This window comes from Mytilus edulis, chromosome 1, assembly GCF_963676685.1.
Source record: "Mytilus edulis chromosome 1, xbMytEdul2.2, whole genome shotgun sequence".
NCBI classification, from domain to species: domain Eukaryota; kingdom Metazoa; phylum Mollusca; class Bivalvia; order Mytilida; family Mytilidae; genus Mytilus; species Mytilus edulis.
In genome coordinates, this window is record NC_092344.1 from 7,003,541 (window position 1) to 7,018,991 (window position 15,451).

The 15,451-nt window shown below is 31.7% G+C and overlaps 1 protein-coding gene across 1 annotated transcript in view; it reads left to right on the forward strand.

Moving 5' to 3' along the window:
• Nucleotides 1-554: 554 nt before the first annotated feature.
• Nucleotides 555-15,451, forward strand: part of LOC139522828 (phosphatidylinositol-glycan-specific phospholipase D-like) — a 34,205-nt gene continuing 19,308 nt past the window's right edge. The window contains exons 1-10 of the mRNA XM_071316409.1: nucleotides 555-668; nucleotides 4,317-4,372; nucleotides 6,018-6,096; nucleotides 6,778-6,875; nucleotides 10,358-10,468; nucleotides 11,192-11,240; nucleotides 11,758-11,821; nucleotides 12,362-12,469; nucleotides 13,117-13,144; nucleotides 13,800-13,939. Of these exons, the coding sequence (XP_071172510.1) occupies nucleotides 581-668; nucleotides 4,317-4,372; nucleotides 6,018-6,096; nucleotides 6,778-6,875; nucleotides 10,358-10,468; nucleotides 11,192-11,240; nucleotides 11,758-11,821; nucleotides 12,362-12,469; nucleotides 13,117-13,144; nucleotides 13,800-13,939 (821 nt within the window). The 5' untranslated portion in view covers nucleotides 555-580. The remainder of the gene's footprint in view (nucleotides 669-4,316; nucleotides 4,373-6,017; nucleotides 6,097-6,777; nucleotides 6,876-10,357; nucleotides 10,469-11,191; nucleotides 11,241-11,757; nucleotides 11,822-12,361; nucleotides 12,470-13,116; nucleotides 13,145-13,799; nucleotides 13,940-15,451) is intronic.

The window sequence follows — 15,451 nt, forward strand, 5'->3', positions numbered from 1 at the left end:
ATTATTACAATATTTGTAGCTAATTTTAATAAATGTAGACTGTCTGTGATATGACCTTAAAAGACACATAAATAGGACATTATGAAATATTTGTTTACGGCTGTAACATGCAATTAGTCTATATGTAAAATAATAGCGTTTGCCTTTATGTATGCTTTAGGTTAGTAACTGCAAATACATATATGACATTCATATGTAAAAAAAAAACCACCTTATTCGTTAAAGCATGATTATTAAAATCCGACAAAAGGCCTACCAGATGCGCTCCTCTTGTATTCGACTAAATTGCTCCTGTATTCAAATTTCAAAATTGAACATTTGACCTAGACAGGAACAAAAAGGATGATATGTATAAAACCACCTGTAAAGTCTACTGTTGAAACCTTTTATTTGGGCGAGAAATTGAACGGCGGTTTCCTCTGAAAATGATATGCACTACTAACGAAGCTTTTAGACGTAATTTTCCGAAAAATATGCCATAGTAATATATATCATGTCAAATATGTCTCGTGATCAAATCAAATTTAACTGATAACCAAATAAATATTTTATCAAACTTATACTTCATCATTCGTAAATCATGAATACCAAATGTTTAGTAGCGTTAGTGTCATGTTTGCTATTAATATCAGTTGAAGGATGTGGAATTACAACACATATGTTGATAAGTATGCTTATAGTTTTGTTTCACGTTTATTCTATTGGTTATACAGTTTCATTCTATATTGATGCATGCTTTCGGGATTTCTTATTGTTGGATGCCATTCTATGTTTAAAGCTCATTGCAAAACATTAACCATTTAGATGCTACACTTCTAATAATAATAATTTTGGCAAATTCTGGTATAAATAAACTCCTCATAGACGTAGATTGAATTCTAAAAGACAGTAATCTTTAAAAATATTAAGACATACAGATAGTATCCCATATTTTCTCAAATAATTCACATTCAAACAGAACTTGTAATAAAAACTCATCACAGATACCAGGATTGAAATTTTGCGCAAGACGCTCGTTAATTGAGTTTATTTACAACCACTTGGTCGATGCCACTGCTGGTGGAGATTTATTTCCCCGAGGGTATCACCAGCCCAGTAGTCAGCATTTTTTGCTATAGCCATCACTTGGCGTCCGTCGTCGTCTGTCGTCTGTCATGGTCGTCCGTCTGGTGTAAACTATTTCAAACATCTTCTCCTCTGAAACTACTGAACCAACCAATTCCAACCAAACTTAAGCTGAATGATCCTTAGGGTATCTAGAATAAAGGCTGTGTTTTACTTTCTGTTTTGTCGCCATGGCTAAAAATAGAACATAGGGCGTAAAATGCTGATTTTGGCTTATATCACAAAAACCAAAACAGTTAGAGCAAATCTGACATGTGGGTTAAAGTATTCATAAGGTGACGTTCTATCAGGCCTGAAATTTTCAGATACATCTAATAACCCATTGTTGGGTTGCTGCCACTAAATTGGCAATTTTAAGGAAATTTTGCATCGTCTTGAATATTATTAATGATAAAGATAAACTGTAAACAACAAAAAATTTCAACTAAGTAATATCTACAAATAAGTTTATACAACCAAAACTGTCAATTGACTCCTGAAGGAGTTATTGCCCTTTAAAGACAATTTTACACAATTTGTTTATCATGTTTTCAAATTTTAAAAATCTTCTCCTCTTAAACTACTGAACCAATTCCAACCAAACTTAAGTTGAATGATATGATTTTTGCTGTTTTTTGTAATCTTGAATCAATGAGACAGTTATTTGCAACATATCAGTCAATGTTGATGTAAGCATCTTCAAGTCAACTGCAGTTAATCACCTTTTAAAAACCTAACAAACTTCAAAATCTCACACCAAACACCTTTTTCTTTTGCTTTTGAAGAAAATATGACAAAAGACTGCATTAATATACATTAAAAAAAAAAAAAAAAAATTACGATGAAATTGGACACTTAAACTCTTAAACGAAAGATAAATGCTAAAAAATAAAGGTGAGCGATTCAGGCTCTTGAGAGCCTCTTGTTTGTGGAAATATTTTGATGGTGAGAACTTTTTTTAATATGTATAGTTGATGGGCTAGAATTTGTTTTATTGGAAAAAAATTGCTATCAATTTTATCGGTGTTTAAGAAATTTCCTTTGCATGCACAAAAAACATAAGGGACATGGTCTCAACAATAATTTTCAGTTTAAGCTAATTCAAGATAGTCATCTTTAAATTTTTTCATAACTTTTTCAAATCAACTCGAATTTTCATAAAACTCTACAGCATATATTGATCTTACAGAACGCCAGGCTGTTTAGTACCTTGATTTATTGCTGTCATTCTTATGGATTTAGCTACTAGTTTAAAAAAAAAGCTAAGTTTAGACTAAATTTAGATGGTCAACTATAAAAAAAATTATAACTTTTTCAAATCAACTTAGATCTTTATATAACTCTACAGCTATCTCATTTATATATTGATCTTACAGAATACCAGGTTATTTGATTGTTTGGTTTTTTACTGTCAAATTGAGGTAATAAATTAATAGGTGAAAAGGGTGCATCAAAGTCAAAAACATGTCTGCCTAAATTGCTTAAAAAGACCATAATTTCTATTTTGAAAAGTAGATTAGATAAAGGGACATTGATATTTGAACTATATTAAACATGCTCTGTTATTAAGATAATAATTAGTAATTCAGCATATGATAATATTTTTACTATTCCAAGAGTTATTGTCCCTTAATTCAATTTCTTCCTTTATTTTAAATCAATATTGTATCTGATGCCGCAAATATAAAATCAAATATAAACATGTATATTCATACTGGTTTTAAAAACAATAAAATGTATGGTTCTGATACACAATATATATATAAATGGAATTAACTAGCACATTTTAAATTTTGTAATTACACCAAAGTCTATTCTTTGATTTCAAGACATAAACATGCAAACTTTAAAATAGAAAAAAAACTTAAATGATTTTTGATTGTTTTAAATTTTAGAGGGGCAAGGGCTTTTTTATAGATTTTGTTTAGATGGGCGAGGACTTTTTTCAGAATTTAAAAGGATGAACATTAACTTTTTAATGAAACAATATTAAGAATGCACCGGCCCATCCATCTGATAAATATTGAACGGTCCCTTAGAGCTTGTGTTGTATATTTTTACTTAAATGCCGAATCAAAATAAAGTTTCTTATCTTATTCTTATGTTACGAATAATTATGTAAAAAACTAATTTTCAGAAACAGATATAAGTTTCATGTTAACACAAAAGAGTTTTTTCCCCATCTCCATTAGAAGTTACCTGATACAGTCAATATCATATGAACACAAAGAACAATTCGCCATTTGGTTTGCTTGAGAATGTCTACTATTTGTTGCAAACCATGTCTTTCAAACGTAAAAGGTTGTCAATTACGCAAACATTTTTTTACCCATTAATTGTTTAATGATATTCGATTTTTATTAGACTAATTGATACAAAGACATTTTGAACGATTCTCAATAAGATCATTTGAACAACCAATTGTGCAGTTCGGTTATTTCTATTGAAGTCTTTAAGGAGTTTAAAAAAAAATCAAGTAGGGTTAAATTTTTAATAATACAAAAGAGAAGTTTGATTCTGATGATATCCCAAATCATATGAATTTTGATACATTTTTTAAGGCAACGTTTCATGTCCAATGTTGGATGAATATGTAAGTCAAGTAATATTTGATTGCTTTTAACGGGAATATATGAGTACTATTCGTAATATTTTAAAATTTTTGTTCTAACGAAATCAAAAATCAAAATGAGATTTCTGACAGCTTTAATTCATTCTCTAAGAGTTGGACTAATTTTTGCTATAGCCACTCCAAAATTGATAATGCTGTATTTTTCCTGCACAGATTGGGTGGTATACTAAAATCACCTTCCTTTGCAATAATCAAGGTGAACAGGCTTTGTATTTTTCTATTCTAGTATTAGCGGTTGACATAAGGCTTTGACATTTCCCCTCCCTATTTTACTTAATAATTTAGAACAGTTTTGAAAATTACTAATGTGGTGGGGATATTGTATACAAAAGACATATTTTTTCGACATCGCTTAGTACTACATTTTTCATTACAACAGCCGCCGTTTGTTGTAATTTGTCATTAAAAGAGGGGAGAAAGATACCGGAAGGACGTCAAACTCATAGATTGAAAATAAACTGACAACGCCATGGCTAATGTGATGGTGATTTAAGTAAAATATACGTATATAGCTGCGTGTTTTTATTTCAGCAATACGTCTTTATATAGCTTATTTCAGTTATGTTCATTTCTATTCCAGGCCACAGGGCAAGATTTCATTTCCTGGGAAATGGAAAAACAGTTGATTATCAGAAGGTAAAATTTGCATTTGATCTATTTAGACATGATCTAGTAGTAACAATATTGGCAGTCAGGTTTTGGGTAGATTTATATCATCTCTGTTGAATTAATTTACTACAACTCTGAACCCATGCAATTAAGATTTTGATTAAAAAAATACTTTGTTTTAATAGGAAATCCTGAAATCGAGAATCATGTTCTTTCGTATTCTATATCCGATACTACTAAGCGATACTAACCAACTGGAGTACAAGTTGATATATCCAAGTGTTTAAATTATATCCAGGACGATAAGTAGTTAATACGAAAAACATGTGAATCTTGTCTGAACTGGATAGACATAACAAGAAAACAGTCCGAAAAATCAAAATAACCCTAAAACCGAACCCCAGAGAGATTCATAACGGAAAGTTCCCTATCAAATGGTAAAATCAAAAGCTCAAACACATTAAACGAATCTTAAATGAGGCAGCTTAAGAAATGCCAAAATATCTAGATAATACAATTACAAATTGTAATTGTTATATTATACACCAAATACCATAATTACAAACCTGATTTTGAACAATATCCCAAAAAATGAAATTACATGTGACGTCACTTTTGTAGCTCTATCATCGTGTGACAATGCATGGTTTTGGTGCTGTCATATGTTGTTTTTTTACCTCTTTGTGTTTTTTCTGTGTTAAGTCACCACTTCGGTGTTGACATGAAAATCAATTATATAGTCTTTTTTTTTATATAAATTTACTGTTTGCAATGGTACGAATTATTCTATTTACTACGGATTTTCTTGTGTCAGATAAAGATAAAATTAGCCGTGTTTGGCAAAGCGTTTTGGAATTTTGGGTCATCGGTGCTCATCAACTTTGTACTGTTTTGGTTTTCTTAAGTTTTTTATCTGGGAGTCGCTGGTGGGTCTTATGGGCGTATGAAGTATTATATTGTACAGGCCTGGTACATTTGATAACAATTAGCATGTCGACATGTCCTATTGTAATGTTTATTTGTGGGTTTTTTTTCTGTCCGTAATATTCTTGCATTTATTTGTACTGTAGTCCTGTCATGTAATGTTATCATTTTAGTGTTATATTAAACAATACAATAAAAGCGAGAGGTTCGGCTAGTCGCAAAACCAGGTTCAACCCACCATTTTTATGATAAGGTCCTGTACCAAGTCAGGAAATAAACTCATCATAGATACCAGGAAATGACAGTTGTTATTTAATAGTTCGTTTCTGTGTGTGTTCCATTGTCGTTTAGGTTTTTTGTTAAACTTCAGTGTTTCAGTTGTTTCGTTGTTTTCCTCTTATAGTTGACGTGTTTACCTCAGTTTTAGTTTGTAACCCGGATTTGTTTTCTTTCAATCGATGTATGACGTTTGAACAACAGTATACTACTGTTGCCTTTATTTAACGTCTCAACTATACATACATCAGTCTGATCAATTTTAGCCTTTACTTCTTCAGATCTTTTGTCTTTGCATCAACATCAACATACACTACATTCTGAGTATGTGAAAATCTGAATGAAAAACAAGCAATAGAGAAGGAACGTCATTATACAGAACTACTAAAATACATTATTTGTCAAGTCGATTTACTTTTTTTTTAGTAATTAGTTGTACAACTATCAATAATGATGACGGGTTTTCTTTCAGTTAATGAACAATCACAATGATGCTTTCTTAGCTGGAAGTGCGTTTCCTGATGCCTTTTACAGTAATTTATGTAAAGAAGGTAAACATATGAAATAAAATATATAATAACTACCCCGTTCATAGTGCAAACATCAAAGCTATGCTATAAGTGAATATATATCTGGAAACAATTAATCCTCTGGGTACTAAATAATTCCATGTTCACAGCTTTCTTTTCAATCGATCCGTTTCTGTCTAGTGTGGGGTATACATGGTTCTTTTAGTCGACTGGAGTGTATCATCAAAAATACCAGGACTAAATTTTGTATATGTGTGTTTTGTTAATATAAATTGTCATGTGATATTTTTGATCGAGACGCTTTTAACATTCAATAAGAGGTATACACTTAAACAATGGAAGATACAGTTTTACGAAGATTGCAGTACATTTCGTACTTCTTCAGACACTCCCGTATTTTCGATACAATGATGATTTTGTTTAAAACGGGAATGACATATCCTTTTGAACAATATGATATATGTTTTTTTCTATGAATAAAATAGTATTGTGATGTCACTTTAAGTAAACGTTTGGTTTGAATAAGGGTTTCCTACAACAAGATCGATCAGTTATTAAAGTTATACTTGTTATGCGTTATGTGTTTGATTTATTAAAGGAGCAGACGTCGTTCGAAGGATACTATACTATTGCACAGGAAGACCTATATTGTATGAACTATCAAGCTTGTGTTTATAACACTCATAATTTACACCTTTGTAGGCAATTACAGCCAAGTATCAGAAGACACTCATTGGACACCTTTTATTACCGCCTCAGTTAACTACATCAGGAACAAATATCCACAACCATGGAACGAGGTTTGATTTGTTGTAATTAAAATAATGCAAAATACTATCGTAGTTTGCAATTCTGTTAATATAGATAATGCAATTTCCAATAGGAACTGCCTTTGCGGCTCAAACTGTGCCACTTTTACAATGAAGTTTCGTAAAAATTACATCCCAGAACGGAAAGTTGATATGCACTATTCTTTTATACAAAGGTCAAAATATAGGGCTGTGCGGCATATTTTCAACATGTATATGCCCTGAACTTCTAAGTGTTTAATCTTATACTAGAATTCAATACTACCCCTACTGGCACTCTTGGACCTCCTACGAATTAAACTATTGCCGCTTCCGTGTTTTTTTTTCTATACTGCTAACATTTGCAAGTTATGTCTCTATGAGATGAAACACATCGATCATATCTGGAACCAGTACTTTAACAAATTAACATATCTATAAATAGTATATATCTCCCAAAAAGAGGCGTGGTTTGAAAATCAGCTGTATTTCAAAGTGCAACCTGCAATATAAACCTGTTTTAGCAATCCAATTGAACTTGGGCCACACCAATTTAATTTCTTGTTCTACGGATTTTTGGACTCCAAAAATTGGGGCGAGCGAGCGATTTGAAAATTTTTATAAAAAAATATTTTATTTGCAAATTTTTGAGGCGAAGCTTAAAAAGTAAAGGCGAGCGATTATAATTTTATTTTTTGTAAACATAAAATAGTAGGTTTTGACTATATTAAAACTTGATTGATCACTTGCACTTTGAAGTATTTTTTCCCTGTTCAACAAGAAATAATTGAATAATTAAATCTGGTCTTTGTATGTGTGACTGACAATGTGACAATTCTCAATTCAAGTCATAATCAGGTTCAGAACAACCCCTTAATGTTATAAATATCCCTTTTATGAGGGGTCAATATAAGTTATAATATATTTTTTTTTTTGTTAAAACACTTTTTAGGCCAAATAAAAATATATGTGTGGTTCCAGTAACCCTACCGTCCCTACTTTTTCGGCTTAAAAGTAGCTTACCCTAAATATTTTATTGTCATTTTTCATTAAGCACTGTTCAAGTCAGAATGTTGCTCCCATAGACTCAATGTAAAAAGAAACATAAAATAAAAAAAATCCCTACCCTAACTTTTTTTCAGATGTAACTGGAACCACACATACTTTTTTATTTGGCCTTAGTACAAAACGGCTCATATTTTCCCAAAGAACTATAATATCTATATGGTATTAAATGGTCAAAACATATCCAAGAATTTTGTAATATTCCTGGACTTTAACTATGTTAACACATTTACTTTAACAGTTAAATATTATTCAAAATAAGTGGACCCCTCTTTCAGAAAAGTTGTTTAAAATATAATGTATTTCTCCTCTTTTTGAGTAATTCTAAGCTTTCAAAGATTTTATATAGTAGCACTATACAAATCCTTAGTATTTCATTTCTTTTCTACAACAGTAAAATGACCCCTTGTCTGAGGGAGGGTAGTTCCCAACCTGACTATAACAAAAATAAGTCGAAGTACGGCCTTTCACACAGGGCTTTGATCCAGACCAAACAGCAAGCTATAAGGGACCCAAAAATTATCAGTGTACACAATTCGAACATGAAAAGCAACGATCTAATTTATATTTCCAAACGGGAAAATACCAATGAACCACATCAACAAACGATAACTGCTGCACGACACGCCCCTGAATCAATCAGGACAGTTGCACAAACCTGCAGCGGGTATGGCGGTCAGCATACAATATAATTGCATTTGAAGGCAAATCTTTCAGAAGTTCTTTGTACTTTATTTTAACAACGAACATGTTTTGATAGGGAATATAAGTCAGGGGGAAAGAAACCAATGTTTTGGTCCTCGATGTTGTTCGACTTTGTGCTTGTTTCGGCTTTCAAACTTTTGTATCTGGGCGTCACTAGTAGATCTTGTGTGGACAAAATGCACTTCTGGCGTATTAAAATTTTGAACTTGTTGCCTTTTGTTGGGTGTTGTTCGTGTGTTTCTTTGTCAATTGTGTTCTCCAATTTATTTATATTGTAGTCCTGTGGTGTTGAGTTGCCATTTTAATGTTATATTTCACATGGCTATAAAAGAGGGAGGTTTGGCATGCCACAAAACCAGGTTCAATCCACCATTTTTACTTTTTAAAAATGTCCTGTACCAAGTCAGGAATATGGCCATTGTTATATTATAGTTCGTTTCTGTGTGTCCTACATTTTAACGTTGCGTCGTTTGTTTTCTCTTATTTTTTAGTGTAAATTCACATTGCGATAAGACGTGTCACGGTACTTGTCTATCCCAAATTCATGTATTTGGTTTTGATGTTATATTTGTTATTCTCGTGGGATTTTTTCTTATGCTTGGTCCGTTTCTGTGTGTGTTACATTGTAGTGTTGTGTCGTTGTTCTCCTCTTATATTTAATACGTTTTCCTCAGTTTTAGTTTGTTACCCCGATTTTGTTTTTTGTCCATGGATTTATGAGTTTGAACAGCGGTATACTACTGTTGCCTTTATTTGTTCTGTACAGGTATTTCCGCTGTTATATATTTCTAACGGAGCACTCCCTTTTGGGATAAATTAGTTTCATGCTGAAACAAATATTCTCACAGATATTTACACAGTGGTGGGGTGCTTATAGGTTTAAAATCATTATATAAAGGTTAGATTGTGATTTAAAAAAAAAATGTTGAGATCTTTTTATAATATTTACAAAAAACGGTGCGGGAAATGGACATGATTACATTATCGGATGCGGGAAGCGGGAATATAAAAAAAAATTCTGTTATGAAAAAAATTGGTGAGGGCGGGTCCGTCGAACAAGGAATTAAATTGGTATGGCCTTGGTAATATGTATCACTTCATGGTTTTTTGTTACAAAAAAGCTAATCTTCATTACAAAAAATTAAATCAATTAATAACAGATCATTTCTCTATTCTTACCATATTTTAATTCTTATTCTTTTAATGTCAATTTCATAATGAGGATGGTAAAACTTTTTGAATAATAATTATTTAACCGAATTAAAATTATGTTCCTCAAATAGTTATCAAAAGTACCAGGATTATAATTTTAAACGCCAGACGCGCGTTTCGTCTACATAAGACTCATCAGTGACGCTCAGATCAAAATAGTTAAAAGTTAAAAATAGTTAAACAAATACAAAGTTGAAGAGCATTTAGGACCCAACATTCCAAAAAAGTTGTGCCAAATACGGCTAAGGTAATTTACTCCTGGGGTAAGAAAATCCTTAGTTTTTCGAAAAATTCAAAGTTTTGTAAACAGTAAATTTATAAAAATGACCATATAATTGATATTCATGTCAACACCGAAGTGCTGACTACTGGGCTGGGGCAAAACTAGTTTTTTTTTCTTCATTTAATGTAGATATCAAACTTTTGGTTACTATATATTTTTTAAGCACACTTTTTTTACTAGGACTATATACATATTATTAAAATTTCGATATAATTAAATTATTTTGAAGGCCACAGAAAAGCTTGTAGTTTTCATCCTTGGAATCATGTCTCATCAAGTGTCAGACGTGGTGTGGCATAGTCTAGGAATTGAACAGGGATTCATTCCAACTCTAGCTGCCGTAAGTCATCTTTGTTTGTATCAAAAAGTCAGTATGGAACATGTGACCTGCTAGGAAAAGAATTTTAGTTATATCTGGATCAATGTCAATATTCATCTAAAACACTCACTATTGTATCTGTTTTGTCACTTAAAATATTTTCTGCATCTTTCGACAAAATAATGCATGTTCAGTAATGCTCGAGGTCAAACAATTACAGAGGGAAACCAAATAAACCTTTGAAAATTGAAGCGTTGATGGAAGTAAAACATTTCAACAGTATATCTAAGCATAGGCAGAAAGAAAAAAGCTATGCATGAGAGAATTACATTTCTTAATCTCTAACGAATGTAACTAAATTTGACAGCAAATTAAAAAAAAAACAATGTTCAAATTGTCATGCCATGTCGAATGTTCTATCTACTGGGCTGGTGATAAATCGGTAACCAACAGGTATCCAGTACAACAGTTAGAAACAAGAATGAAATTTTTAAAACATGAAGGTTTTCCTGTTTTCATCATTTCGTAATGATGCCTTAAAAAAAAATCACTGTATGATTATGTAAATGCTACAGTTGACTGTTTGTCCGACTCCAGAAAAGTTACCGAATTCGATTTGTCTAGTTCACACAATTATGGAAGACGGCACCACCTTTGTTTATAATATTTCAAGTTTATAATTAATTTTACTAAATAAGCAAAATAAACGCTTTGTACTTGATATAGATTGTTTGTTACTTATAGGTAGATTTTCATGGAAACTATAGCTTGGCCCATGAAGCAGCAGATTTGGGTATGTAATAATTTGGAAAATTCAGAATAGTTTTGGTTGCTGCTTTTTTACCATCATATTGTGATTATGACGAATATTGACGTCAGTTTATATGAATTTTAGATATAAATAATTAATAAAGAAATAGATAGAAAGTATTGCTCACTCCTATATGAATTAAAAAAATATTGAATTATAACAATGCAAGATTGGTCTTGATAATTAAAAAAAGGATATATCTCTGCGAAGAACTTCCCTATTTACCCTTGTAGTTGGTTCTGTTGTCCAAGCTGTCTAGTTTGAAAGTCTTAATTATGCAAAATGTGTTATAACTATTTTCAGTTTTCCGATAGATGAAATAAAGTAGATGAAGAGCAATATGAACATGTTTTTCCTTTTTACCGAGCATCTCCCCGAGGGGCACTTAAAAATGGAAAAAAATTCGACTGATGTCTTCTCATTTATTAAACGAAAATTATTTAATTTAGAACGTCCTGTTTTTAAGCTAATTATCTGGTTTTGTTTACATTTACAATAGGTGGTGATGTGATATCTGTGTGGGACATGGAAGTATTTGAGGATCTTGACCCAACAGAAGACTGGTGAGGCATACACTACCTTGTACAGTTATGTTAATGTCAAAGTAAGGAGATGAGATATGATTGCCAATGAGAGAATTACATTAATCCCTTAAAACTAACGGGTAATAGAGTTGACAGATCACAGCATGGCTTTTTTTTTTATATTTGTACATTGAGTTAGCTTTAATTGGCCGCGACAAGACAAAATTTTAAGCAATTCAAATTGTAAAATCAACGGTTTAATTTTTTGCCAACAAAAAAAACCCCATTAAAAACAAATATAGCATACAGCAACAAACGACAACCATTGAATAGCAGACCCATGACTTTGGACAAGCAAAAAAACGAGAGTGGCAGGGTTAAAATTTTTTGCAAACGCCGCATATATATGTACACGTTTTGACATCAGTGTACGGTTAGGAATATCACAACATATTTCTATTTATTTAGATCGAAGATCAACAATTTACTCGATGTTTTTCAGTGAAATTGATAACACGGCAATGCAAGCACAAGATATAATTTGTATTTTAGAATAAGTATGAAACATTTTCATTGTAGGTACGTTCCGACTGATGACTTATTTAACATATATCAGCAATATTACAGCACTGTTAAAATAGACAAAGATACAATTGACTCCTGTTCAACACTTCTTGTTTTAGCAAGGTAACACTTGAATAAAAGTTAAACTTGAAAAGAAGAACTACTTTACAAATGATTGAAATAAAGGCAAAATTGTCCAAGACAAATGAAATCTTTAAAAATTACAATTTTCAAAATCAGGTATAGTAGAAAGGTTATGTGAGACCCACACAAATGAAAATATGATAAAGCTACGATTTGACCCCTAGTCGAAAATAATTTGATAAAATAGTTGTTCCACTTGTTCATACAGATTAATTCTACAAGCTTATGCGTATTTATATACATTAAATGTGTCTCAATTGCTTTCCTTGCGGCTTCAAACTACTTCCATCTCATGACGTTGAAGTAACATCACAATAAAAATGTCTGTTTTTACGTCTCTATGATATTTTAATTTATTTCTTTATTAATGAAGTATTTCTTATTTACCTAATTTAAGAGGACTGATGAATGGTACTATATTTTGCATTTTAGTGGTAAAATAAAGGATCTTATAATACCTCCTTGTACATAAGGTTATTTGTTTTTGTTACACAACAAGTTTGAACTATGCATTAAAAGAAAATAACAAAATTACCGAGCTCCGAGGAAAATTAATACGGAAAGTCCTGAAATAAATGGACTAAACCAAAATGTACAATGTAAGTCATATACTTCTCATTTCTTAGCATTGCAGAAATATATGGACTTCCAGAGGTAAGCATTAATTATTCCAACATGTATGATTTGTACTGACACAAAAAGTATGCATCGGAGCAAAAAACGCTCCAAAGGAGTTTTTATGAAGAACGACTGCAATCGACATAATAAAAAGTTTACCATCATGAACTCGTTGACCGCTTAAATGAATCGATGTATAAACTTACCAGCGACATGTTTTACACCGCTATTCATAGAAAAACAGTTTTGTATCATGTTTAATACTATCATAATAATGAGGTATTGTGTAATATTGACAATGCACAATATATATGACCAAAAGTGTTTACAACCAATACAGAAACAAGGAGATTGATCACGATTGCCAATAAGACACAATCCACCATAACTCAAATGTTATGGGTATCTACAATGATGTGTGACCGTTTAAACATTATTTGTAATTGAATATACCCAATAGATCGAAACAAAACTCACAAAACCTAACATTAAAGCTAGAAAACACAATTCACTGATGTAAGAGTACTTGCAGTTACTGAAATCCACAATTAAAACTAATAGATATGTCATTATGTTCTACACAATTTTACCTCAAGAAAAATTTGTATTTAAAGACATGTGCATGTTAGTTGTTATTAATATGACGATTACAATTAATCACGATTTCTTCCTTTGTTGTTTGTTTGATCAGCTTTATCAAGTAGTTGCAGAAACAAGTCCATTTTTAGAAAACAATATGGAGGATTATTTTCTGGGCGGATTAAATGATATGGTTGGATGGTCTAACCGAAATTGGCAAAATGCAGTGACGCTGTTAGAAAAAGGCACAAGGTAATTTATTGCAAAGGCTACATAATGACATAATAATCATTCTATGGAAGAAGCGATTCGATAAAAGCTTTTCTTATATCAACGAGCGATATTGTCTTATATCAACGAGTTGCATTGTGGGAAATTTCAGACGAATGTTAGCATTTGTACGAAGAAGGGCAGATTTCTCGGTATAAAGTAATGACTCTTTTCTTAAAACAGGGTGACATTTAACACGACTTACGTCTGGTGTATAATTTTTTAATATCAAAAATTTATGAATACGATACTTTTCTAATATAACTGCTATAGTTTTCTAATATAAAATGAATACGATGATACGTCACAATGCATGTCAAGAAAACTGCAAAAATAATTCACAAACTTAGATCATGACCGGTTTAATGTTTTAGGATCAATATCACTAAAATTTCGTAACTGTAACAAAATTAACGCTTAAATGAACTTATCATTTCAAAAATGTTTCTTAACCCTATTGATAGTTGAAAGTGTTAATAATCTGTTCAGTCTATTGGTTTCAATCACATGGTTTAACTGACTAACTAACATGTTTAGCCCCGCAACATTATTTATGTATGTGTCTGTCCCAAGTCAGGAGCCTGTAATTCAGTTGTTGTCGTTTGTTTATGTGTTACATTTTTGTTTTTCGTTCATTTTTTTTTATATAAATAAGGCCGTTAGTTTTCTCTTTGAATTGTTTTACATTGTCTTATCGGGCCTTTTATAGCTGACTATGCGGTATGGGCTTTGCTCATTGTTGAAGGCCGTACAGGGACCTATAGTTGTTAATGTCTGTGTTATTTTGGTCTCTTGTGGACACAGTTGTCTCAATGACAATCATACCACATCTTATTTTTTATAATTCTATTTGAAGTTATGATGCAATGGCGGAATTTAAATGCGGTCGCAAATACGTCTACCTACCCATAAGATTATAATATACTGGTCACACTGCTATAGCCTATCCACCTTGGTAATATCGAAATAGACAAAAAATATCATTACTGAAGAGAAACATTCATTCAAACAATCCAATCCAATACAGCTCCAAATTACAATAAATAATCAAATGGTAAAATCAAAACAAATTAAAATGTACAAATGCTGATGTCCCGAACTTTGAATATACCAACTGAGTAGCCTCAGACTATGAATTGGACAACTTCAGATAAAACGAAAATCAAAAATCTTGTCAAACAGATAATGTATTTATTATTAACATAGAAAAAGATATTGAGGAGGAAAACAGTTCTTTTTGGATATCAAAGACTTTTCCCGTTGTTAAATCGATATCTCTATGAACATAATCAGCTCGCCGCGCGGACGCACTTTTACATCGCGATGACCGTGAGGGTATTCCGATATATTGTTGCCACAGGGATTTGACTTTCGTTTTTGGCTAGTAACCGATCGTATAAATACGCGAACTTTTCTTAGTGCAAAATAGCAATCCGTATCGCTTGTTATAAATTCATTTCTTCAAAGAGTACTAAAAAATGTTTAGAACACAAA